The 27,847-nt window shown below is 48.4% G+C and overlaps 1 protein-coding gene across 1 annotated transcript in view; it reads left to right on the top strand.

Annotated features, from left to right (window-relative positions):
- Positions 1–27,847, top strand: part of AGBL4 (ATP/GTP binding protein like 4) — a 134,074-nt gene that overhangs the window by 9,616 nt on the left and 96,611 nt on the right. Inside the window, exon 2 of the mRNA XM_025206986.1 lies at positions 8,761–8,923. Coding sequence (XP_025062771.1) covers positions 8,761–8,923 — 163 coding nt within the window. The remainder of the gene's footprint in view (positions 1–8,760; positions 8,924–27,847) is intronic.

Raw genomic sequence — 27,847 nt, forward strand, 5'->3', positions numbered from 1 at the left:
TCGAGGGATCGTTCGGCGACGGGGAGAGGCCAGAGGTTGATCAGACCCCTGTAGCCTTCTCAAGGTACACGCTGGGTCCAATAGGCTCCGCAGCGCTTAGAGATCTTCACGAGATGTGAAGTTCTCCTCCTCCAGATGGTTGTGGAGTCCTCCAACTTGGGCGGAAACCGTTCAAGCCTCTTATACGGCTAGCAAGCCAATCACTAGCCACCACGTGGGAATAATTTAGAACTGGCCAATAGTGGGACACAAATTTGCATGCGGGTGGCGGGAACTCCTTTGCACCGTGCATTTCTCTTTGCAACTAAGAAATGCACCCTGCAAAGAAAGCTCCGAGTGGTGGGAAATAATTTAGCAGTGCTGAAGCGCGCGCACACAAAATCACACCCTTGGGTTGTGACATAGCCCTGCAGGGCTCTGAACCACTGAAGACCTCAGGTGAGGCTGCAGGCTTGTTGAGCTGTATTATTTTTAAAAAGCCTTCTCCTAGAAGAGGTATTCATTTGACTTCACAAGTGTCTGGACGAGTTTTTGAAAGCCTAAAGAGCATGGGAACCGCAGCACTGGCAGGACCCAGAGCCTGGGGAGGTGAGAAGCTGTAACAGCTCCTGACAAAACTGGAGTGGTTACTACTGAAAATTGTGTCCATCTCTCTGTAATTTGTAATGCCCGGACACCGTGCTGCAAACCTTTCCTGCCAGGCTGAGCTCTGGCCACACTTCACCATCAGGCACTCTCCTGTGCCTTCCCATGCCACTCATCCTCCATTTGCAAGCATGAAACCACGTGTTTTGGTTTCCCATTGCAATTTATTGCCCGGCGGTGGGCTTTCATTCCTGAAGCCACAGACTCTCTAATGGGGTTTGCATCAATCCTGGTTTAAGGATGTGCAGGAACGCCAAAGCATGCAGGTCCAGGTGCCAAGCTGGTGCAACGCAGGTTTACACCCTCAAAGTCGGCAAACAGAAGTGCATAAATGGAGGGCCATGCGGATGCCTCTCTGAGTGCTGTCCGTGGATTCAAGCCCAAGCAGAACACGTAGCAAATGCCTCTACAGAGCAGCGAGGAAGGGAGAAGGGCCATCCTTGCGGGCGATTCCCTGACACCTTGCAGTATGGATTTTGACTGCTCTTATAATTGCAGAGGTCCTGGAGGCAGAACTTGCTTGGCAGTTTGCATGAAGGGCTCTGGCTCCCTCTCTCTCTCAGCCCTTGTGCTGATGGCCAGACAAATATACGTTTTTGTCAGCAAACTTAAACAGGCATGACTCCAAGAGACACTTAAGAGGGGGAAGGGTCTGGTATCCCCTCAGTGCATGTGCATATCTCCCATTAATGCTAATGGGGGTTGCTCTGGCATATCGAAGGGATAATGGACCCCCTTAGGGAGCATAGATGTGTGCAGTAACAAAGTGCCTTTTTAACTGTCATTTCTCCAAGGAGAATCTCCCTTTAAAGACAGAGAGACTTGTGCTGAGCGAGGAGCGTTGGTAGCCTGATTGCAGCGCAACGGCGGTTCTCCCAAGATGCTCTTGTCGGGCACTGCCTGTGGCATGGTCGGGAGGAGAATGAGATGGATGGGCGAGCGGGTCAGCTCTTCCCCACAAGCTTTCGCTCAAACTTGGCACCACAAATTCAGTTATTTCCTAGGTTTGGAAGGGTTCAGAGGATGCTCCCTCATTATAGTGCCCGCCTAGGCACTTCTTGCTTCCAGCTGGGAGCAGCAGTTGCAAAAATTGAGAGATGCACCGTCCATCCAGCAGTTGTGTGGAAGGACCGGAGTCACGTGCAAGTGGCCGTTCTTCTAGGACATGCCAGGCGGGCCCAGAGAAGCTCAGAAACCCCTCAAACGTGGCATGTTGCCTTGAATTGAACCAGGTCCTTCCTCCTTCCCCACCCCAGCAGCTGCTAATTATTTGATGAGATTAGCTGCACCTTCCTCTGTTCATCAGAAGCACCCCGAGAGCTGCAGGTGAGCCAGTCAGTCATTTGAATTGTATATGCAGTTCATTATATCTCTGCTGCCAAGTGCTTTCCTCTTTACCTGCTTCCCTCCTTCAAATCAGCCTCCCACTTCTACTCTCCCGCCTTTTGTTTCCAGCAAGTCCAGGTGTTTCAGACGCTGGCTGCACCTAGCTATCATTTAAAGCAAACGGGCTGCCAGAGGGAAGCTGCTTGAATCCCATCGCCTCCACATCTCCAGCCCCTGTTGGTACAGAGTCCAGAGCCTACCCTGGGGAACAATAAAGGATATACTTTCCAGTCTATTAAGAGAGTTAATGGAGCTGGTGGGAGGTGGGTGTGAGGAGAGAGTTAAGTTGGCTTTAGGAGTAAGAGGTTTCCTCGGTGCCTCCCGAAAAGTAAGGAGATAACAGTTTTGCTGGTGCGATAGCTGCTTGATGGGCTACCGACTGAGAGAGTGGCAGGGTCAGAGCAGGGGATGCTGGGCACACCATGGAAGTAATTAGCTCGATCCATAAGGGGAAAGCGAGCTGCCGGTTGCACCCCTCTTGCTGGGAAGATAACAAAAGAGTAACAATTTGTGCTATCGCTGTTTACCATCTTCCATGGCCACGATTTCAAAGGCAGCGAATTTCTGTGCTCCCGTGCTAACTTCCCCAGACTTCGATAAAAGGATCTGGGGAGAGGGAAAGCGTTGCAGCGCTTAGTACAGGACACTTCACAGATGGATCTGACATACTCTGGGCTCCTGTCCTCCTCCCAATGGCACATCTGTTCTTCCTTGATGACAAGTGTGTCATTCTTCTTCTTTTTTTTTTTTTTCCAGTGCACTAACTGCTAACTTTTTTCTTTTTAATTATTTCTTGTTACACCGACCATTCAGGCACCACGAACAGGGGGCTCAGGGAGGGCAGCCCAGCCTCGGAAATGTAAGCATCCTCTTAACCCATGAACTTCAGAGAGGTACCGATCGATACTGCTTGACCGTTACAGGCAGCGCTGTGTCAAGAGCAAGAGCATTTGCGTACAGGATCCCAGTTTACCCCAGTATTGGTGCACCACTGAACAATGGGAATCTCATACAGGGATTGTTACCATCCAGGGGACACTGGAAAGAGAGTTTATATTTTACAAAAGGAGCATGTTATAACTTAGCATATATATAATATGTCACGTTAATACCAAGGGGTAAGAGCCAGGGGCAATATTGAGCCTCAGGCGTGATTGGTTTGGGAATTGCCTTGTGCCAGTTTGCAGTGCCCATGCTTTGTCCCGTGAACTGGCCACCCACTTCGGTATTGTATCATCCTGAATTCCTGTCGCTTAGCTTCTCCCAACCCTTGGGATGCCTTTTTTGGCTCAGAAAAGTTTTGCTATTCTACTACAGGAACGCCTGGGAGCTGGGGAGCTTAGTCGCTCTGCGAGCTGTAGTGGATCTCTGTTTTGATAATGAATTGCTGTTGATTTTAAACAAATCCCCATGTTCAAGAACTTCAAAGTCCCTGGCACTTTCTTTTCCCTGATTCTGTACTTTTGTTGTTGTTGTTGACACTTTTCTGCAGTTCAGCCTTGGAGAAATAAATATTTGTTTAGCTGTTTTCCTGCTGTGCGGGCTCAGTGCATTTGCTTAATGATGACTTCGGTTCAGCTTTGCAAAGGCTTCAAGGTAATAGATTCTCCCAGGGAAACCGGAGAGGAGCCTTACCTGCATTGTCCCTCCCCCATCATGAAAAAAAAAAAAAGCTTGATGAACTCTAGCTGCAGTCAAAAGCCCCTTTCGTGGGACCAGCCATCTGTCCGCACTCTATAACACGTTAGTCTGACCACGCCAGAGACTGTTAGACCCCTTCTTTTGCAGAAGACCCAAGTGCCCTGCAGCCTCACACTGCTCTCTGGCCTACCCTGTCCTGACCGGGACAGGAAAAAACTCTGTTGTTTGCATCCGAAGGACTTAAACGATCAGTGTCTGGAGTGGATTTTATATTTATCTTCAAATTCCCATTCTTTCACACCCCTTTTCCTGCCCAATTCATCTTGGTTTTGCTACCACATCAAAAACTCGCCATGTTGTTTGCTTTTGCTCACGTATACAACTTGCAGAGCATGCACCCCCTCGCCACTCAAACGTTGGACTGCCTTGTTCTAGGTTAACCAAACTGGCCAGGTACAGACATTGCACTTTTCCTGGTATAAGTGATTGGAAACCGGTCTATATCCATAACAGAATAGAAGTTCGGCACACACAGACTGGTTTAAAAATGGCAGAACCCAGTCTGAGATTTTCCTCCCCCCGCACCAAAAGGTGAATGTGTGTCCTGTTTGCTACCGATCTAACCTGCATCGCTTCCAGAAACCACATCACTTAGATCGATTCTGCCACAAGCTTTTTGAATGTTTGTACCTAGCCACTGAGGCTGCGTGTAGACAAAACAAGAGGCGTGTGTGCATGACACTTTAAAACAGGCTAAATGCTTTTGCACTGCTTTAATGGTGTCGGTGTTTGCACGCCTTGGTGGTTACTGTACATTCATTCCAGCCGCTGTAGGAAATTCAGCAGCATAATGTGCCTTAAATGACTTGGGGTGCAGCAAACTAAAACTCCTTTGAAGAGTTGTAGTTTGCTGCCCTACAGCCGTGGAGCGAAGCACCGGGCTCCATGCAGCTCGGGCTCTGCAGAAGCCCTGGAGGCAGCCTGGCAGCAGCCCAGGAAGGCAGCTCCGCCCAAGAAAAGCGGTGAGCCTGATATTTCCCCCCGCCTCTGGAGCCTGCCTGCCTGAGCTGTGCAGGTGCCTGGTGCTTTTTTCTGCAACTGTAGTGCCCCCCGGGACCACCCGAGCTGGGTGCTTGCGGGCCCAACACGGGTGTTTAATCAGCCCTAAATTGAAGCGGTGTTTTTTACCCTTGTTTCATCTACACACGCTCCTGTAGGGTCTGCCTACATGGAAGCAGCAGCATGTCCCAACATAGACCCCTCTGGATATGTTCTGTTCCCACTGTGGCCATGGGACCGTTTCAGGGCCATCCGCAGTGCTCTCCCTCCAGCATGCTGGGGACCGAGATCTTGTGTGGCCTTGGAGGGATGCCCTGGAGTGGCGTCCTTTCTGTGTTTGGAGCATGCAAATGGGAGCAGATGGGTCTCTGAAGGCCGCAGCTCCCCAGAACCTCCTCCCTGGAGGGGTGAGCATTGCAGGTCAGGGAACATGGATTGGTATGTCTGGGGACATCTGTGCCAGGACAGGACACTGCCACAATATAGAATTGATACAGACCTGTGCCCTTGGTGTCCTCTCAAGAGAGGCTGTCCGTTCTCCTGGCTGTCATAGCTGGTCTACTTTGTACTTGTTCCTGTCTGAGCTGTGTACAGATTGTACACCAATGCACTCAGAATTGTAGCCAAGGTCTCACTAGTGCCCTTGTGCAGTGTCATTACTATTCTCATCTGTCCCCAGTTAATATCTTGCCTGTACCTACATCCTAGGTTCTCATTTGTCTCTTTCATGGCAGCGTCACATTGATCAGTCATAGTCATCCGATGCTCAAGGAATACATCCAGTCTTCTTCCTCTCTTGTTTCCAAATGATGAGCTCTGGACTGATAGCAGAAATTCCTGCAATTAGTCCCCTGCATTATGAATCACCAAAATTTCACCTCGTTTCTGATACTCTGGTCATCAAGGTCATCCACATCTTTTTATGCGATAATCTGATCCTCCTCTATTTTGAGGATGCATTCGAACTTTGCATTGTCAGCGGAGCTCATTATTGGGTTTTTGCTCTTTGTGCCAAGGACATGACTGGAAAGAGGAATCAGTCCCGAGACTCATCTTAGGCGACCTCCACTAATAACTTTCTTCCAGTTCTCCACTCAGTGCTACCTATTGTCATTTCCTCTTAACCCCGTTCTTTTTTTTTTACTCTCTAATTCCTAAATAGTTACGCTCCATCTTCTTTGCCTGAAATAATAGTTTCTTATGTGGTCTCATTTGCCCCCCATGTTTTAATGATCCTTTTCCTTCCAAGTTTGTTTTAAAGCTTAATATACAATGGAGGGCAGATGAATAAGTTTGCATTTGTACAAATGACAATTTTTTTTTTCTCTTCTGGAATTTAGGTGCATCATTTGCTGTTCTCAGCTATTATAGTCTGCCCCTGGCACTGGTCTCAATAGGAAGCATAATTTACTTAGGCCAAATCTTGGTTCAGTTTGTAGGAAGGTAGAGAGGTACTTGCTCTTTGGTCATCAACTGATGACCCTCCCTATTTCTCTGCCTCCACCCACACTGAAAGCCCTGCAGTGGTTTATATTATATCACAGAAGCCAGTGGGCTCCATTGCTCTGAGCTTTTCTTTATGGGGAATTATCAGCTTCTTAGACCCATTTTAACTTCAGAATTAATTTCTGCTCGGTCCTGATGCCTCCATTCGTTTTTCTACTCCTTTCCTCTCCAAATATCCAGAGTACCTTCAAGTCTTGCACCCACGGTCCTGGAAGCTAGATGCATTTTGTTCATCCACTGCCACAAAAGACACTTATCATCATTAAGATTACCAGTCCCATTCAGAAGCCTCTACATATAATGTTAATAGGAAGCAGAATTCCATCTTATTCCAATTAACCTAGAAAACCTACCTTTATATAACACAGTAGACTCTAAAACATGCAGAATGCTAATAAAGCAGCAGGTATTTCTGTGCTTTATATCTGCCCATGTATGCCACTTATCAAGAATTGTTGTGCATTTGAATGTTACTGTTATCTTCTCAGTTTTAGTCACAGGAAGCCAAACAATTTGAGCTGCTAGATTTTAAAAATTTTTTTTTTTAATAAATCAAAATTCCTTATTTTCTGTGTTTTAGATAACAGATGGGCTGCTACCGTGTTAAGCAAAAAAAATAAATATGTGAGCTTTCAGATTCAATGTGGCAAAAAGACCTGGAGAGTTCAGGGAATTAGTAGTGGCCACAGTCTGGGCCATCCCTACCCATCTGCTCCCGCATGCATGCTCCAAACCTGGGAGGTCACTGTCACGAACCCACTCTGGTTTGGGGGTGTCGTGCAGATTGCACTGTTTATTGTACTCATGTAGCATGTGTAGTGTCACTGGAAAGCCAATTTTATGCTATATCTATTTATGTCACTTTTATCACTGTATAGATTATGTTGTGCTGTCTATGTATACCGTTGTGATTTGGGACTTGGGTTAGCCAAAGGAAAAAAAGAGAGTAGAGGAGGAGGAACTGCTAGGCATCTCTTCACACCGGGGAAAGGAAAATTGGTGGGCAGAAAGGGCCACTGCTGGGATACGCTCTTAAGTTACTTACTTACTGTACTTGTCTTATTTTTCTGTCTTCAAACTTTACAGCCAGCTTTGCTTGTACAGTTCTCTTCTCCTACATAATGCATTCTTTTGTGGTTTTCTCTCTTTGCTCATTGCCTGCGGCAAAGAGTGATTTCTGGGCAAGTGATAGTCTAGGTTTACTCATGCTATGGAAAGAACGACCTACAATTTCTTTCACGGCCCAAGGGGAAGCCACCTGGAGTGGGCAGAGATCCTCCAGCTATGAGGGCCAGTGCAAAGGCAGCGCAGCTAAGGCTTGTGGGGATAAGGCGTTGTCCCAGGGCAGTCTGCTCTTTGGGACAAGCCCTGGGACAGTGTGGAGAAACCTGGAGCTCTGGGGACACCCCGGGGGTGGGTTTCTGGCAGTCCCCTCCAGTGGCTGCTTTCAAGCATGCTGGAGACCCTAACGGGATATAACAGGGCATCTTCCTTGGTGCATTTCTAGGTTTGCTCCAAAGGGGAGCAGATCAGAATGAGGCCTACTAAATTCTCTATTTACAAGTCACAGGGCTAATGTTCATCCCAGATTGGGACTGGCAAATGGTTATCACCTTTGGATGGTGTGAACTAACCTAAAAGACATGAAATGCCATTTTTGCTCCAGTTCCTAAAACACGGGCATCCACAATAAAGTGCCAGACTAGCAGTAATAAGAGAAGAGGCAAGACCTGAATGGGTTTGAGACTGAATTCTTCTTTGGCCCTTAGATGTGGTTCATCCAACATAGGATTTAAACTCTTTCATCAGCCACTTTACTAAAAACATCCAAGTTTGCCTCAAAGATCTCTAGGGTTTACAGCCCGACCTCCAGCGATCATGCGAAGCATTGCACTGCACTTTATGCGTTCGGAGCGGCAGGACCATGCAGTTGATGTTTTGGTTTTTTTTGTTAGCCAAAATTCAGTTAAAATGCAATTTAAAGGCTAAAACTTCTGTGACCTAATTTCAGAGCCACTCCAGTACCCTGGGTTAGAAAGGCTGACTTCAACTTGCACACGATTAGGTTTGTAGTTTGCTTTGAAGAGTCGGGGTGCATGCAGGGGGGCAGACAAGGGAAGAAACAGAAGTGATGCAGGTGCACTGTAGAAACCGCTGCCTGTTCCAGTTTAGCCTTGAGGCGAGAAGGGCCTTTCCCTGCCTAACACAGAGGACAGCTTCCTGTTAGAAAACTTTTTATTTTGCATTATTTTTTCCATGGGAAAAGAGCTCAGGTGACAAGGCATAAAGGTTCGCGATCTGAAGCATTGTGAATGCATGTGGCCAGGAGAGCCTTAAACTGCCCATGCCCAAATCTCATCCACCCGGATGCGTCTGCACTCTGACCGCCTCAAGGAGCTTTGCAGGGGGTTACTATAAATCAGAATCAGGTTCTGGGAGTTTTGCTACCCATTGGTCCCACCCAGTCACATTCATACCCTTGAATGCTCCTGTTCACTTCTTCTGTCTTCTCTCTTCTTGCAGTCTAGCACGTCCTTCAACCGAGATGCTGTGAAAGCAGGGACAGGACGGCGCTTTCTTGGTGGGTTATTGGATGACACTTCTTACTGCTACACTCTGGAAGTCTCGTTCTACAGTTACATCGTTGGAGGAGCTACGTCTACCGTCCCGTATACAGAGGAAGCATGTATCCTTTTGAAATCCAGCCTTCCTCTGCCTTTGAGTGCCCCGGTACTGGACGGCTAAGGTAAAACCTCCGTACTATGAAAAATGTGCTGAGTAGGAAATACACGTTTGAAAATGTGCGTTTGTTTTCGACACTTGAATTTCCTAATACTGATACTGCATGAATTCAAGGAGGAAAAGACCCATTAGACCGAAAGACCGTTCACTGTCAAGTGCAAGATTATTCACCACAGTACTTACCTTCTAGGTCTTTGTTTCAGCTTGCTCTTTATTCTGCCATTAGCCCTTTGCTTGCATTATGGTCTCGACCCTCCCCCAGCAATCGCTACCAATGAATTGTACAATCTTCTCTACCATTTGAGATGACTTAACTGTCTCCATTGTGTAGCAAAAGGACTTTAAAAGCTTCATTCACCCCCAGGTCTCAGACTTTACTAACACTAATAATACTGTATTCAAAAAAAAAGAGAAGAAAAGAAAAACAATTTTGCAAAAAAAGGTCAACTTTTTTTTTGCATTTTCCATGATCCAAAGGAGAATGAATTTTAATTCTTTTAGAATATTTTATACTTTAAAAAAAAAATTGCATTTTTGAAGATTTACCGTTTCTGTTCCTTCTGTCCTTCCCCTCCCACCTTCTGCAGTAAATGATGCCCAGATTTGAAGTGTGGCCGTTATTTAGGGTTTTCTTTTTTTCCAATTGAAAAAAACCTTTATTAAAAGGCAAGCAGAACAAGGCTTTGCTGTGTAATTCATTCTCTAGGCTTCAGCAGAAGAGTGGTGAGAGTAGCTGAGAAAAACGAAGGAAAAACACAGATTCTCAAATCCTTGCTTCTCTTTTTGGCATGACTGATGAAAGTGGAGGTGCACATTCAGGAGGGCTGGATCTAAGAGATGCAGCTGACTTATTTTTCTCCTCGACAGTCAGCTGTGCTTGCCCGCTGACATAAGCCACCTCTCGGGCACAGACCCCGGCCGCGTCTACACGAGACGCTTGCATGCACAAGTACTAAATGACTACTTCGTAACTGGAGTTACTGCACAGGAGCGTCGCCAAATGGCTTGTAGGTGATGCTGACTGCGCAGTTGCTCATTGCTCCTGCGCCGTAGCGTTGCGTCATGCTTTGCACCGTGCCACGCTCCTGTGCAGTGCTAATGAGCTGCTTGCAACCGGCGTCTCATGTAGACGCAACCCCCATTTCCTAACACAACTACTAATCTGAGCAATGCAGCTTACAGTCAGGGAATGAAGAGCAGAACTGTCACGCCGCTTCTCTTTTGACCACTTGTTTTATTCTTTTGGCTCGTTGGCCTTTTAATGTGGTTTTTAGCTTTGCCTCTAATTTTTCCTCCTTGCTTTGCACTCATTGTGTTGACAGCTGCTTATTTATCCTCTTGTTAAAGGTCCCATTTATCAAGAACAATTTTTTGTAGAGGAAGGAAGCCAGCCCCTATACAAATAAGACCTTGCTTCTCTTGAATATACACATCCCCTCGGTGATTTACATGTCATGCTTACTCCGTTTGCTGTTCAAAGCCACCTTTTATTTTATTTTGTGAGTTTGTTGGCTTTTTTTTTTTTATCTACTTGATCAACCTGTCTTATGCAGATGGAGCTGTATCACCCTTGCTTCATACATCATTGCCATCAACAGCCAGAGAGCAGAAAACAAGGTTCAGATCGTCGTGATTATTGGTGATGATGATGTATGGAAAGTATAGACTGCAGCTTGGTTTTCCCAGTCTTGCACTGACCTAGCTGAGCTTAATTTTTTTTTTTTTTTAAAGTAGTAGAGTCTTGTTTAACTGGTTAATTGTGAAAGCTAGAGGGAGAAGAAACCTTTGGATGGTAGCGTTTTGTGAGAGTAAAGGGGACAGTTTTATTTTTCCCTGGGGCAAATGCAGCTGGTGAAGGGAACCTGTGGGGTTATGTCTGCTCATGTGCAAGCGTCTCTATTTTCCCATGTTGTCTTGAGGAGTGTTTGGCTGCAGTTGAGGCAAGGATCCAGCGAGCCCCTTATCCATGAATACACCAAATCCTTGTTTCTCTTTTTGTTGTGACTGATGGAAGTGGAGGTGCACATTCAGGAGGGCTGGATCTAAGAGATGCAGCTGACTTATTTTTCTCCTCGACAGTCAGCTCTGCTTGCCTGCTGACATAAGCCAGCTCTCAGGCACAGACCCCGGCCACGTCTACACAAGACGCTTGCACGCACAAGTACTAAATGACTGCTCTGTAACTGGAGTTACTGCGCAGGAGCGTCACCAAAAGGGCCTCCTATGGCAGAGTTCAAAGGTGGACCCAGGTGAACTCAATTAGGGATATTCATATTATTATTTGTTAGGATCAGTCAGCTGAGGATCTTCAAATTCTCTGCAAATGGTTATGTACCAGTAAATGTAAATGCAAACCATATGCTACCCATCTAAGGTTGCCAAGTATACTTAAACCCATTTCACAGCTTGCTACGCTGAACAAATTGTAGATACGTTTTCTGATTTGTGAAGCTGGCGCACAAAATCTTGCACATCATCCAGTACGCATGAAAAAGTGGTTCCCATCATTACATCACACTGCATATCTGCTCATCCCACCATTTCACTACTGGATGACAGATCTCGTTAGGCCACTGTTTCTTCTACATTAGTTACGAGGCATTGATGCAGACATTCAAATAGGTTATGTTCTCTTCAGCCGTGTCTAGCAGCTGAATATTTACACTTTACTAGGTGTATAAAGTGGTTTATTTGCCCCCGACTTCTATGATTACCAGGATGGTTTGCTATCAAGATAAAGAGATGCCTCGTTTACCATGTAGGTGTGAACTTCAAGCCAAAGTTGAATTGTGTACCTTCTAGGATCCCCAAACATGGACAGTATTTTATTTTCAATAGTTTTTCTTAAAAAACAAAGGAGATTAAATGCAAAAAGAAAAAGTGACATATCATTAGCAGTACAATTCGGTTCTCAGTTACTTTAATTAACTTGAGTGAATAGGCTCCTGTTAAAAATACCCTCTTTTCTAGCCTTTTATAGGGTTATTCCTGATTTACACATTTTAAAACTAAGAACTTAGCCCCCAAAACAGTGCATTTGAATGAAAAGGAAATGTATAATTGAAGGATTTTGCATCGGTGTCACAGGACACAATGCCCTGTGTTTTGGTGTGCGTGTTTCAGGACAGTGACATACAGAACAGAAGAAGCATGAATGTTAGTATCTTATAACCTGAAGAATAATTAGCTTTACATACAGGTGCCAGGCTTGAATTCAGTGTAGCTGCAGGAATGCTGATTTTTGCAGTTTGGGATTTTCTTATTTTCACTGCAGGCATGATGCTGCATAGGCATAACTCCCTCTCTTTAATGCCATGCAGTCCATTATTTTCTTCCTTAAGAAATACATGTTTGGCTGGTAGGGTCTGCGTCTAACTGATATGTACCTGGTTTACTACAGGCACGAGGGATACGTTCTTTAGGCCCAGCTCTGCAGCATACCCTATGATAAGAGTGAATGGACTCCATTTGGGAGGCATAATAAGAGGATTGTAGACTTGTGGGTTTATTGCCTGGATAAGCGGACAGAGAAAAACCTTGTTTAAAATCCCACTCACACATGCACACATTTGGTGGTAGCTGATTAAAAAAAAAAAGCAGCACAGCACGGGCTTGCTCAGCACCAGGTAAGGAAGATTTCAAATGAGCCAATATGCACCCATTAAACAAATACCACATTTTACTAGGCATTTGCAGAGCTAGCGGCACCGGGCATGTAAAGTGCTGTGTGGCTTTCCCCAAAGGCTCCGCAGGCGAGCTGAGTAAAGACGCTCCGGCTCTGGCGTCCGCTTTGCGCAGGCACTAGGGATCGGGAAGAAGATGAGTCCTTGGTGGGTGAGCGCGCCGTGCATCCAGAGCCCTTTTATGTTACAGCGCAGCTTGGGATGCAGGCAGCATGCGTCGCCACTGTGACCTGCAAATGGGCTGGCAAGGGAGCTGTGCCAGGTTCTCCCCCTCACGTTGCCAATTCAAAACACGTTGGGCTTCTCTCGTGAGACGTCGTCAACGTGGATCCGGGGCTGTGCAATAAGTCGCCCGTAGGAGAGCGGTAATAAAGGAAAAAATGAGACCATAAACCTGAGAGCTCCTTCAGTGCTGAAGTGACAGGTTGAAGCATTTGCAGGATGGGACTCACTGATACTTTTTATAATAGTCAAAGAAATCTAGCAGGGGTTATCCATGGGAAGTATTCGGTTATGCAGGCGTCGGAGCCACCATGGTGCGACGGTGTGTGTGTCACTGGTTGCATCACGTGCGTGCATCACTATTGCTGTGCTTCAGTGCAAGCAGAGCATGCTCAGTGCCTCACCGTGGGGCTTTGCTTGCTGCAATTGTGCCACGTGAACCCAAGGTGGAGCGCTACAAAGCAGGATAAAGAGATTGCTTAGATATGCCAATGACCACGCAGCTTGGGGTGCTGAGCATCCCCTGGAGAAGTACTTCTGCTGCCCCTACCACCTCAGAAGGGCCTTTTAGGAAATGTCTCCAGCAAGCCTATCAATGCACCGTGGACTTGGGGGTTACTTCCCCAACGCTTCAGGAAACCTGACTGCCCAGGAGCTGAAACAGGTTGTGCTGGTCAGCAGTTGAGGCAGGAAGCTCGGGAGCCACCACCCAGGGTGGAGTATAGCTCTGTGAATCCTCGTGGAAGGAAAGGCAGCTCGGGACTGTTGGCCTCAGACCCTTTCCAGCTGGGGTATCATACTAACCTTGTGCCCAGGCTCTCTGTGGGCCAGATCCAGCCTGGGGCATGCAGCGGCGGTGGCAGCAGCTCCAGCTTTGATGCAACAGTGGAGCAAATCCAGGTCCCTCCATGTGCCCAAGGATGCATTGGGGGCTCTGGCACAAGGTGATTATGGCATAGGGCAGCAGTGGGACCCATGGCTGAGAAGCTAGGGCCGTGGCAGTGGCACGAGGCAAAGTGGCCGGAGAGCCCCTGGGGCTGTATCAGCTCACACTCGCCTCCTGCCACTGATCACCTTGCCCGCCAGGGCCCAAGGATTGTGTAGCAGGCCACCCCCCTGTCCACACCCCCATTTTCCCCTGACCTCCCCAATAGAGCAGTTCCAAGGACCAGATTTGGCCATCGGGCTGTATGTTGGACCCTGCTTTACAATGTAGGGTGCTATGTTTCCACTTGCACCTTCAGAGACCCTTCTCCCATGTATTTTCTCATCCCATGGGCAGCATGTACCCATAATAGGCATAGTTAAATTGCTCAGAAACCTTTGAAGGCTTCCATAAAAATTAAAGTCAATGTTAAAATCTAGCTGGTGGGACAGCCGGTAGGGGAAAGTGGCTGTTTCACACACCACCTTTCCAACGGCTGTCTCCTCCCTCCCTTTTTTCTTTTGGACTCGGTCTGAGATAAAGCAGACAAAACCCCAGCCCTGCCCCCTCCCCCACCTCTGAGCAATGGTGGCAAGTTTGCAGCCATAATTTCCAATGCGCTTAATATTAGTGAAAGCATAGAGTTAAATTATAGAGTTGTAAAGTTACTTTATAGTGATAATGCTGTCAAGCATCAATATCTCTGCCTCGGGGCACCATGGAAACTCGGTTAATGATATAAGAAGCTGATATTTTTCAGGGTTGCAGCTGTTGGCTTATACCCACAAGGAATCTATGTGTTTGCTCATATCGGATCTATACAGGGGGACCCGCTCAAAGCAAATTAAAAACCAGTGAAACTCTATTTAATGAAGTGCAGCAGAAAGAAGGTGCGGAGTAGACGGTGGTATTGCAACACACACGCTCCACTTCCCCGCAGAGGGATCCCTGGCATAGAGCAAATGTGTTGTCAGAAAATCTTACTTCCCCATAGCAGGCTTTTCACTCCGTGTGTGTATGTGTGGGTTTGTATGTAGATCGACGGCCTTCGCTCCTTGTATCATGGACTGCGTGAGTCTAGGCACGCAGTGGCTAGTAGCATGAGGGGGGAGATGCAAATTCAAGTTGGGTATTACAATCACGTTAGGAAGGTCTGTAATTTCTGTAGTGTATCTCTTGGCATCTGCATTGCAAAGTGCTTTGATATCCTCAGATGAAAGATGCTCGAGAAATGCAACGCGGTGTTATATATATGTTCAAGAGAAGGGAGAAATCTGGGTTTTGCTGAATTGTGGAATATTAATCCAGGAGGGCATTTGCAAAGCGATTCCTGGAGCCTTAACCCTTTAATGGGAGGCAGGAGCCTAGTGCTGTAGTGTGGATTTGGAAATTAATACCACGGTGGCTTTCATGTAACAAATGCTTTAGTCAGAGTTAGCCCTGGGTAATTCATGCATCATTTACCTGTATGTTAAAAGCGTGTTAAAGACTGCAGAGGTGGTAACTGCGTCACCTGGCAGCAGATGCACCGTGTTTCTGTTTTGAATGAAAAGGAAAAAGGAGTTTGCAAGTTGAGGACCTGATCGACAGGGCATTGAGCAGCTCCTGGGGTGGGTTTAGCAGTCCCTCGTACTCTTGGACTCTCTCAGCACCACGCAGGAAGGAGCCCTGATTGTTTTAGGTCATCTATGATTTGCTCATTTTAGGTGCGGTGGTGCCCAGGGGCTGCCCAGTAACCCTGAATACTCTGCATCGTTGTCCCCAAAGAAGCAGTGGAGGGGTAATGGCTGCGCCAGCTTCCCCAACTCGGGCTGCATCCCTATGGGTGGGGAAGGGGCAGGTTTACCAGGCCTAGTTAGGCTCAAGCCCCATGAAATAATGAGCGTCTTCAACCCTGACTAACCAAATCCACGCAATCTCAGCATGGGGCAAACTCATGAGCCCTGCATCCTCGTTTTCTTCTGTCGACACTGCCTGTCCAAGTGTGCTAATTGGCACCATATTATGTTAACTATGTTGCTGCCTTGTAAAACTGATTAAGATTACATGGGCTTAGTCTACATAAGCTATCAAGCAAGACTTTTGATTGCTACCAGTCAGGCCAGGACACTTAGAAATGCTGGGTTCAGTAACTCATGTTTTGATGGAAAAATTTACCATTTAATTAAATGATTACATTTAAAAACTTTTTTTTTTTTTACCAGAATTAAAAGAAGCAAAAGTTGCATCTAAGTGTCCTTTGAAACCTGAGATAAAATACCCTATAACTCAGAGCTTAGGCTGAGCAATCTCTTTTTATGAACAACTGGAGGAGGCAGCAAAGATAAAGTTAGTGTTGAAGGGTTTGTGGCATGGCAACTGCAATAGGAACAAACGGAGCAAAAAAGCTCTCTTGCAAGCCCTGCTCCCCACTTGGGAGCTGGTTTTTAAACCCTTGCACACTTCTGTCATGAGCCGACCTGCCTATAAACTTGCAATTTTCTGTTGTTTCATAAGCGACTTTGGAGGAGACCGAGCACATGGAACTGATGGCTAAACTCTCGGGTGTTCAGAGCACCGTAAAAATGCTATTAGATCTATAGTTAAAATAATTCTTCGGTAAATGTTAAATTCCTATTAGTAACACTTGCTAAACTTAAGTGCAAAGGAAAGGGCAAGGCTAATCTGAAAGGCAATGGAGAGCAGGACTTAGAAGATATTAACAATTTGTTGGAAATGTCTGAGGGGAACCAGGTTAATGCGAGCACAAGGATAACCTCCCCAGGGGGAAGGGCTGGATTGGGAGCTGTCTTGAGATGGTGCCGCACACGAGAGCAATCCCGCGCGCCGATCACAAGGGAAGGGAAATGGCTTTTGGGTTTCCTTGCCCCTTGTAGAGTACCCTGACTGCCTTTCTGCAGGTCTCGGCACTCTGGGCACCTATACACATGCAGCGAGGCTGCTCCGACGCGCTGTAATTACAGCGATCGATAGAGTCTGCTGGAGCTTGGTAGTTGCTCCAGCGTCACATGTATCAGCGTCCCCGTGCCGAAAGATGGCAGCGGGGGCGCTTTAGCTAAAGCTCGTTTGACAAACTTTAGTTAAAGCGCCCCTGCTGCCATTTTTCAGCACCGGGATGCTGATACACATGACGCTCTGGGCACTTTAATTAGAGCACATCTTGGAGCAGCTCTAATTAAAGCACTCCTCCCTTCCCCCCCAGTCCTGGAGCATGTGTATAAATGCCCTCTGGTGTCTGCACACCTGGGACGCCTCTTCTGCTTCTCTGGTTTTATCTCAGGCCCTGTCTTTTCTTCTGCTTCTCTTGTTTCTTGCATCTCATCTTCAGTCCATTTTTATTCCTCTTTCAGCTTTGGTTTCTTCTGAGCTTCAGACTCATCTTCCTGCCTGTGTCTCGTGCCCTCTCTTGTAGAGCTGTGGTTTCTCCATGTTGCCCTGTATCTTCTCTTCACCCCAAAGACATGCCAGCTGCCCCTTTTATTCATCCCTCTTTTATGCTGAAGGCTTAGCAGGGCATTTTGTGGAGGAAAATCATGTGATGGAGGAACTGTGTGATGGAGATCTGTATTTGTTCCTTGGAGATATTATATAGTCCCAAACTCCAAAGTCCCTGAAAGAATTCAGAGCTATTTTTTTTTTTAAATGTGTCAAAAATAAGTGCATTCTAGTTACACTTTGATAGCAGCTTTGGTCTTAAAGGCCCCTACAGGCCTTCAGGTATCCAGGTTGTAGCTGTATTGGTCTAGAGGAAAAAACACCCAGGGCTCGTGGTGGAGGTGATATCTTTTATTAGACCAAGTAGATCTTTCCCCCCCGCCAAAAATCTTTAATTGCAAGCTCTGAGGCACAAACACTCTTCATCAGGCATCGGACAGGCCTTCTCCCTGGACATCTCACAAAGGAGGTCACATGCTCCCTGTAACGCAGATGGGGAGAGTGAGGAGGAGAGGGTGAAGCACAGCAAGGCAGGCTTCCCAGGGAAGCATGTGCCTCACTTCAGGCTAAGGCCCGTCCAGACAGAGGGAACTACTCATAAACCCTTAAGGATTTTTTTTAGTGCTTGCATCCGCTGCCTGCACGCCTCTCCTCCAGCCCAGGCCTTGTGTGAGAAAAGAAGACGAACAGAGCAACAGCAAGTGGGAAGTCATGAAACTTTGATCTGGTTCAGCAACGTCATCCTTGTACTGTAATAGGCCGGCAGAATGAGTCTGATTGCTCATCATCTTGCCTCTTGGGCCCGTAGTTGTTCCATGTAAATGCTCCCAAATCAGAACGTCCTGTTCCTTTCCAGGAAGAGCAGAGTATCAATCATACACCCACTTCAGCCAGGTGCAAGCAGCCGGCCCAGTTGCCAGGCGGGGGGAATCCAGCCCTGCATCTATAATTGCACCTTATGTGAATCTGCTGTGCACTGCATCTAATGATGAGTGCAAACCCCCAGGAAAACTCCTGCCCTAGGCATTCAACATCAGCTCCCGTCAGGATACGTGGGACATTTCCGGTGCATACAGTGGACTGGGTTTGCCTGCTTTGTGCTAGGACAGTGATATTCTGTCATCACCCAGCACCCCATTCCCCAGGGACCTACAAAATCTACCCTATTTATGTCCCAGCCTGATACAAAGCCTGTTAAAGCCAATGAGAGTTGGGTGAATCGTGAGACTGGTGTTTTCTAAGGGGCTAAAAGAGTCAGGCACCCCCCTGCCACTGGAAGTCAATGGGACTCTGGTGCTGAGCTGCTTTGGGCTCCTTTGTGAATCGCCGCGTTGAAACAGCCCTGCAAATGCCAAGTGAAAGCAATGCAAACCACTCCCCAACCGTGCATCAGCAAAGTCAAGCCTCCTTCCACCCCTGCCCCCTCCCTGGCATCGCTGGGTCTCGCGTTCCCGAGGTTTCATCCCTATCACCGTTCTGCTTTCAAGTGACGCAGCCCCCCAGAAGAACAGCTCCCGCGGGGAGGCATTGCACAGTCCCCGTTGAGAGGCCATAATCACTCTCTTTCCACCCCCACTCACCCCCGGTTTGTAGGTCACTTGTACTGAACCCCTGGGGCTGAATGCTAAGTGAGACGCATCCGCAGGACAGCTCAGAATGATGTGTAGCAACCCCATCCATCAGTCTGGCCTGGCCAGACATTTATCTGGCAATGGAGGTAGGGAGGGGGAAGGGCTCTTTTTTCTCTTCCCTCCCTGCATTTATCTCAATACACACCACGTCGGAGGCTTCCCCTTCATCAATTCGAAACCAGCCGGGTCCGCTTATGTAAAGCAGCTGCACGCAATTTATGGGGCCTGGCATGAGACTGGCTAATGCCTTGGAAATCTGTTCTCAGCGGGGATTACGGGGCACTGTTTGTATACGGAGAAGAGCGCCTGGCCTTGTAGTGGTCCCCGAGGGGCAGTGGCATAGCTCTCTCACCTGGCACTCCCCGGCCCCGAGCAGGGCACGCAGGAGTCTGCAGCTTGTATATCCTCAAATTGGGGGTCAAAAGTGTTTTGATCCCATTGTTGCATTATTTGGCTGCTTGTCTCTGGGAGTCTCCATTGCAACAGCTTCTAGGGCATCTGATCACCAGTTTGCAAGAGGCTGAGCAAATCCCTTTGGGGAGGATTGGAAGCAGCCTGTGAGCCCGCTTATCCTGCAGGACAACTGACCTTGAGGAAATGGTTGTTGGCATTGGCTGCTGCAACAAAGCAGTCGAATACCCTGCGATTTTTGTTTCCCCAACATGTTTCTGGATGTCACAAATGCCCTTAGTGGTCTTGGTCTGGGCCCATCATAGGCTAGTATAGCACTTCTAAATGGTCTACCTACCAGTGCATATCATGCCTTCCCCATTCAGTGGCTTCTCTCTGCCAGCTATCCTTTGCATTTGCAGAGCTCCTGAGTTTGGCTCTGTTTCCAGCCCGGAAGGACAGTGCTCCTTCAAATGGGGCAAAAGGGGAGGGGGAATCTGAGTCTTACGAGCCATCAATATTTTTCTCAAGATGATAAATGAACTGCCAATAAACTGAGGCAGCTGCCAGCTATGTCTGAGAAAGGGATCTTCTGCCCCAGTGTATCCGTGCTTGGCGTGTTTGTGTGTCTGGGATCTGTGAAGACTAAAACGGACTCCCCGGTTTTAGCAAACTACTGAAAACGGGGTTGGGCAGGCTTTTTCCTGCGACAGCAGCACACAGACCAGTATGGGTGGGTGATCCTTCTTCAAACAGCTTTCCATCTCGGGAGACAGGGATTTGGCCCATGGGGGAGTGTGTGATGAAAACTGCTCCGGCCACATCTGACTGCTTAGCTTTTGACTTCCCCCATCTCTCTCCATCATACTGAGTCAGTGCAATTCATGGTTTCTCGAACCCAGCGCTTTGGTACAAAACCCGTGCCACATACGGGTGAAAATCTCTCGTTCTGGTGATTAGATGCTTTCAGGACCGTAAGGAAAAAAAAAAATGACTGAGTGTAAGCACTCAGCATCAATGCCCAGGAGCAGATTTTGAGGCCCACTGGCTTGGGGCAATGTCTGACCTCCCATTAGTTTTTTTTTTTTTTTCCAAAGCAATTCTGTGTATAATTAAGCAGGTTCCCTTTCCCCCTTGCCTGCCTTCCCTGGGCCAGCACCAAGCGGCAGAGCTCGTGGATGCCTGAAGTTCAAGTGCCCTCTTCTGGCGCAAGGCAGGTTTGCCTTCAGTGCCACTCAGATAAAAACCACCAAGGTTTCTTTTCCCCTCGGCTGCAGAGCTTGGGTGCAAAGCAGGGATCGGGTTCGGTTTTTCAAATCCCCTCCCCAGTGCGGGGCCAGGAGAGCAATGACCGCCAGGCAGGGACACGACAGAGCCCTCCCTGCTGTCCTGCCCTTCATGAATTTGCAGCGTTTCCTCCCTTCCCCATAGACAAGCAGGACTGTTTAAGCACCAAATGAGATGAGCGTTACACCCCAAAATAATGCCCATCTCCCTATTTCTCTCCAGTTGGTATAAGCAGGGAGTTACAGCAGATAGGATCCAGTTCTCCTTGACAGTGCATCTCTGTGTCTCTGCTTTATAATCATCTCCTGGCACACGCGGGCTAAGCCTGACCCTGCTGACGTCAATTGTTTTGCCTTTGACTCCAGCAGGGCTGGGATTTGACCCCTATCGATCGGGAAGAAATGTTTGGTGGACGAGGATGCCGGGGCTGGGGGAGGTTGCCTTGCTAAGTACTCAGCTGGGAAGGCAAAGTTTGGATACACTGGCTAATGTGAATTCAAGGTTAGCAGCACACAGTGCAGCAACTGCGTCGGTCTGCACAGGGTTTGGAAATCAGCCTTTAATAAGAAAAAGGAGTTTTTTGTGCTGCTTTATCGCACCAGAGGCCTTGGCGTGCACTTCAGGTTTCTCTCTCTGTTTAATGAGCATTTCAAGGCATCATTGATTATAGCTGAATTTGAGTTACAAAGTAGGGAGCAGTGGGTCAGAGCATTTCCTCTATGAGACGAGGCCGAGCTGGGTTCCCATATAGCTCCTTTATTTGAAAAGAGGTGTTTTGGGGGGTTTTCTTGTTGGGTTTTTTTTCCCTAGTAACAAACAGCGTCTGCTGCCGAGTGCGACGCCGTATTAATAATTCGGTACTTCCCATCAGCTCTTGGAACGCAAATCCCACAAATACCTGCTGGCACCAGGCATTTAGGAAGCACACGCAGCCTGGTATCATGCTGCCCTCCTCTGGGGTAGGGAGCAGTAAAAAGCACGAAGACAAAAGTCTGCTGCTGCTCTTTCATGTGTGCGGCAGGGGGCAAGAAGGCGCCTTCTCCCTTAGACACATCCCCTGCGCTGGTGGCAGCGCGAGAGACTGCATTGCTCCTACTCCACAAAAGGATCCTGAGAAGATGGCCTGTTTTGGCCTCTTTAGGGTGACTTGATGTCGTAGTTGCTGCCCAGGATTTGAGCGGTTGCATTGACTTCCTAATTTCATAGCTAGATTTGCAAACAGTGCCCGAGCGTGCTATATGGGGGACTCAGCAGATCTAAGTGCAGTTCCCTTTTCCAAACTGCTGTGGGATACATCCTGCAACGCTCTTTCCTGCAGCGCTTGTCCGTCTCATCAGTTTAGATTTGCGAGCTCTTTGGGACAGAGACCACCTGCTATTGTACATTTGAACCCTTGGAGCATCCAGCATTGCCACCGCTAATAATAGCACTGGGCTGAGACAAGACTGCACGGCCTGGAGAAGCCCCTTCTCAAGCTAATGCGAGGCCTTCATTTTTTACAAGCACTTCCTCTGTTTTCCCGATTAACAAAGGAAATTAATTAAAACGGGGAAGGAAACCGAGGCACTGCCTTTCTGTGCCGGCTGGCTCCGAAACACTGGCCCTGGAAAGAAAAACGCCCGTCAGTCAAACACGGCTGCGGAGTCTGTGCCTCCCAAAGGAACAACCTGAGAGCAGGGACGGGGGGAGACGGCGCTGAAAAGCGGAGCGCCGAAGCTCGTTTCCAGAGCCCCTGCTAGCACAGGAGTGTTTGGCTTTTGTAGGAGCATAATAGCACCACCTGGATCCAAAACAATACCCATCCCCGAAAAGAGCCCACCTTGGCAAATCCTGTCCTGCGGGTAATTGATACAAAAATCCACAGCAGACCATGCGCTTCGCTAACTAGAGGAAGGGAAAGGGGATGGGGCTGGAAATTTGTCATGCTGAAGGGAGTAAATGGTTGGGCCGGCCCGCCGGCTGGTTGCAAGAATAGATTGGAAGTGGGTGTGCACATACATGGGGATGGGGTGGGGTGCGGGGGACTCCTGTCCTCCTCTGAGAGAGGAATAGTTTTTCTTCCCATCAAACCACAACCCCTATCACTATCCCTGATTTTCCTCTAACAGGGCCAGGCTAGGGGCTCAGGGATGATAAATAGCAGAGTGCTCCGGAGTGACACGCATGGCATCTCCGTAATATGTACAGAGAGAGACAGACCCGAAAGGGAGTAGTTTATGTACGCTATATTTATCTGAGTAGTAACCTCTACAACGCCAAGCGTCTGTAAATCCTGTCCTGCTGCTTTCTGCAACCCTGGGATGGGGACTCGATTAGAAGAATGTGAAGAACTTCAAAACCTCGTTAAACTAATCATTAAGCACGGTGACACGGTACGGCTGCTCCCTTTCGATAAGGGGCGGTTCAGAGATTGCTTCCTCTGATGCTAAAGGTAGAAGTCCTTTTCTTAGAGCCAAACTGAAAATGGAAATTTCCTCTTATTGACCCGCATCAGCAGGGCAGGGACATTTGGATGCGTGGCCCAGGTTTGAATGAACAGCCGAACTGCTAGTAGTAGGTTATAATCGTCTCTGTGGTCCAGCAGCAGGAGGGGAAAGGGGCACAGGAGCATTTTAGACCTGTTTGCTGACGGCAGAGAAATGATGAGATTGGAGAGTCTTGGGTTTAATTACTGGTCCAGGATGGGATTGTGTTGTAATGATCACAGATCCTTCTGTCTCGTCCTCCAAGCCTGATCCTACCTATCAGACCTATCTTGAATGAGGAGCCTAGGGAGGAGAGACGGAGACTGGCTGGAGCAGGAGATGGAGAGAAGGAGCAGAGATTGGGACTCTAAGACGGGCAAAAGGAGCAAAGGAGAAACAGAGGCACAGAGAGGTGAAATGATTTCTCCCAGTCCACACAACAAGGTCCCCCTGCCTCCCAGACCAGTTGATCACTGGGGTTTCTGCACTGGAGAGGAAACTCTAGCCCCGTCTGCCTGGGAGGGCCTTGTTTGACTGATAACCAGTGCATTAAAATGGCAAACACGCTGTCATCTGATGTCCTTGCCCACCCATTATGCCACCTCTCACCTTTCGCACGCCTCCAGGTTTGGACGTTGAAATTACCTGGGTTAGTTTTGCTTATTAAGAGGCAGTTTCACTTTCTCATCCATAGTTACAACCCGTAGTGGTCGCTGCCCTTCTCACGGAGCAGCAGGCTATTCAAAGCAAATAGGAACATTTTCAATTCATTAGAAAATAAAAAAGCATGAAAACAATCCGATTCCCAGCCGGTCCTGGGGAAAATCCGTGGGCATGCGCTCGCTTGCACGCTCTGTCTCCTTGGCGATGGGGATTTGATGTAAAAAATCAGATCTTGCGCCTGAAAAGTTGGCAAACTCTTCTGAATTGCTACCGAACTCTGCTTTGCTGCTCTTCTCCCTCTCCCAAGCCCTTGACATGATAAACCTTCGAACAAGCCTGGTTTCATCCACCAGCTATGTCATGTCTGATGCCTGGGCGTAAGGCCTTTGGGGCAGGCTTTTTCACAGTTCATAGGAAATGCTACACCCTGTGTGACATGGGAAGTCAGACTCAGATCATCCGTTGGTCCTCCTGGCCTTAAAAATAATGATCTACATGGTACCTCACACCCCAGGGTCCTGATCCTTGGCTGGGGATCCAGGAGAAGTGTCACAACACAGTAAATAGTACTGGACGACCGACGTGGTCTGTGGATCTTGTTGCTGGAAGCCTGAAGCAGCATTGGAAGAATATGGGGTTGCGAATGCAAGAGGAAAGGGTATTTTCAGGCTTCCTTATTCTGGCTCCCGGCTTGGCTGAGATGAATAATTTGAAGCGATAACTCCCTTAAAATGGGAGGTAAAAGAAAGTGCTTTGAGACTAGGAGTTTTTTAAGGGCTTGACTCTGTATCGTATCCCTTGAGGAGCTCAGGCCAGAAGGTGCAGGGATCAAAGGTGGCTTCATCCGGTCCCTGCTTTTTGACTTCGGCTGCTGCAGGGGCCAAAGGGACATTCAGCCTAGAGCAGCTCAGAGGCTGCTCTAACATATGCCACCTGTTGTTGGGCTGCTTTTCAGCCTCAAATCCCCCCCAGGGTTAAGGGCAAAGCTTGTAGCCCTTCCTGCCCTTCATCCACAGCCTCCAGTCCCCGTCATGGCCCTTGCACTGGGGCCTGCATGAGAGCAGGGTCGCACCACATGCAGCAGTCGTACGCTGTTCCTCTATCGCGGGTACTCGCCCCTGTGCTGTGACGGCCTTTCCACGCCTCCATCGTGGACTCAGGGGCTTGAAGAGCAGCTCCATCCAATCCAGCCCCCGGGGTCCAGGGCAATTGGCTCTCTGCTGCGCAGGCTGCTTAACCCTTTAGGAGCTAATGCTCTCCTGCCAACCGGACAGCAAGCAAGGACAAAAGGCAAGCAACTGGGGAGCTGAGGCCTTTTCTTTCCCCTACTGTGCCTGCCAATTAACCCTGTCGGAGGCTAGGAAACCACACCAGACGTGTCGACAGAAAAAGAGCCAAGGAGGACAAGTGCTGGAGAAAGCTGGCGCGGCCCCCCAGCCAATGTAATCAGCTCCCCATCTCGCTGGCAAAGCCCAGCTACGGCGCAGGGTCCTGCAAACACCTCCGCACTTTGGCAACCGCCGCGGGGCAAACAAAGCAGCTCCTGTCGGGTGTCTGCAGCCAGGCTGTGTTCAGAGAGCCTGGATTTCCCTTGCCTGCCTGTATTATTTACCGGCGCTACATTCACAGCTGTATATAAGAGCAATTCAAACCTATGTTGTTTTCAAGGGTCCAGGCAGGGGGCAGGGACAAAAAGACTCTTCCAAGCAGAGCAGAAAAATGGGATTCTCATCATCTGTATCTTTTTCTTCCCAGGTTGGAGGGGCACCTGCTTTTTTCTTTGTTTTCCTCTCTTGAGCACAGTGGTTTTCGATGTGGTGGAATCTCACTTGTATTGGATCCCACCCTGCTGCCCTGTCGCACTTTGCCATGGGGTTGCCAGCTTGGTCAAAGGGTTTGCGTAATTGCTTGTCTCAGTGTGCATTTGTGTGTATGCATGCGTACACACACATACATGGGACATAATAGCTCTGTGGTCCAACTTCATCCCTTCGACAGCTCCACTGGAATCCATCTGCGTCCTCCTGCAGATGCATTTGTCCCACTGAATAGAAAAATTCAGATCCGCAATCTTTAGATCAAGCCGTATCATCCCAGAGGCAGGGGCACTGTTTAATTAGCTCCCCCCACCCCCAACTCTTCTGCATCCTCCTACTATCTTCCTTCCACCTTTTCTCCAGCAATGACCTTTCACGCCCCTCCTCCCTCGTGGTCCTTGCATGGTCTAATATCCGGCCCCACGCTCTGGATCCATTGCTGCAGACACGGCACGTCCCGCACTCAATGCACCACTGTTTGCTCAGGTTGGCATCTCCTGCAGTGCTGCACAGAAGGCAGAAGCAGACAGACCTCAGTTCGAAAGAGCAGAGCAAATGCACAAGACAGGCTCAATTGAAAGGAAGCTGTACAGTGCTAATGTGCCTAGTCACCGCCCAGGAATCAGTCTTCCCTGGAAAAAAACGTGGTCACGCAGATTTATTTGAGCACGGCACATATCTGCAAGGGGGTGAACCGTGGCCCTGACATCTGCCGGCGCTTTCATAGGAATACCCCTTCACCTCTCCCTGCAAGGCTTATTGCTTTGCCAGGCCCGGTGTCATCGCTCTCCCCTGCAGGCATCCTTAGGGGGAAAAACTCAGTGTTTGGCCGGTGCCTGCTCTAGATACAGGGGAAAAACCATCGTTTTGCCTTCAGTGCCCAGGAGCCATCGCAGGAAGCACCTTGCTTCTCTGCTTGGTAGGGGGAGAGCTGGGCCAAGTGCAATGCATGCAGCTTTCAGCCTTCCCCTCACCCCTGCTTGTCCACTCATATTCCCCTCTGCCTCATCTCACTGACCTTTGGGGAGGCATGCAGGGAACTTGCTGGTTTGCAGCTGCAAACCAGCAAGTTTGCACCTTTTACCCCAAGGTGGTCAAAAAGGGGAGCCAGGACAGAGGACTAGTAGGCAACTGGCAATCCATCTGGATCAGGCTATATGCATGAGAGGTCAATGCATACGCCTAGGCAGGAGTATGGAGGAGAGGAGGCTGCCCAGACCTTTCATCCCCACTTTGGACCACTGAGACAGTATCCAAAGACCAGACTGAATCCAGGCATTCACTGCTCCGAGGGTTGGAGTTTGTGCACGTCTGGGAATCGCACCCTGGTCTCCCGTATGGCAGACAAGAAGTCTATCACTGAACCACAATAGCAGGTAGACCGAGTCCTAGGAGATGGCTGGGGGAGGTTGTGCTTGGCTTTTATAGGCACAAAAAATGCTGCCTGCAGGAGTGTTGCACGAGCCAGTCTCTTCAAGGATGTCCAGCTCCCCTGTTGCTCGCAGGAAACTCATGCGGACAAATACATTACAGATTCTCAGGGGTTCAATTGCTATGGTAATGGCCATATACACTTGCAGGAGGTGTGCGCGTATACATGCACCTGCATACATAAATGTACAACGGTGCCTGATGAGCATGTGGAGGGAACCTGGATTTGTATTAGGTGGATGAATACATTATTTTTAAACAATTAGTTTTTGCACCTATCACTCTGTTCTCAGCTGGGGTTCTTCCCTTTCTCCCCCCTGTGTGCCTGACCTGGTAGCATTAAACTCAATCTGTCGGCAGGTTTCCTAGGAAGGACAAGCATCCATTGTGCTGTAGAGAAATCCTTCGATTTGTCAGGTCCGAGACTTTCCAGCTCTCCCCCGGACCAGTGTATTTTTTCTCTTGCAATTCATGAAGCCTGAACACTGGTCACTGGAAAAGCATTTGCAAATGTGCTAGTGCCTGCGGTCTTTGGCAAAAAGAGCTGACCCAAGGCAGTCGAGCTGAGGGTATGGAGGGTTGAACCTATGGAGGAAGACACTGCCCTAGCACTGGAGAATTGTATCAGCAAACAACACAGAAACAAATGTGAGAGATGACCAGAAGGTGGGGAGACACAGATAAGCTGCCTCCTCTCGAGGACTGAACTGGATTAAGTTCATATTATAGATCTAGAGCGGGTAAATGTTGGAAGTCATCCATTCGCATGACCAAAGTTGTATGGGCCGCCTCCCGAACCCATCCATGTCGCCATGAGTGGGCTGGGAGCGGTATGCGGACCCGTCTTTGTGCACGCGGGCTGTGGCCAGCAGCCCGGGCACGCGGGATCGAAGAAGACCGGTGGGAGCTAGAATTAGTC

The sequence above is a fragment of the Alligator sinensis genome, unplaced genomic scaffold, assembly GCF_000455745.1.
Source record: "Alligator sinensis unplaced genomic scaffold, ASM45574v1 scaffold781_1, whole genome shotgun sequence".
Lineage (NCBI taxonomy): Eukaryota > Metazoa > Chordata > Crocodylia > Alligatoridae > Alligator > Alligator sinensis.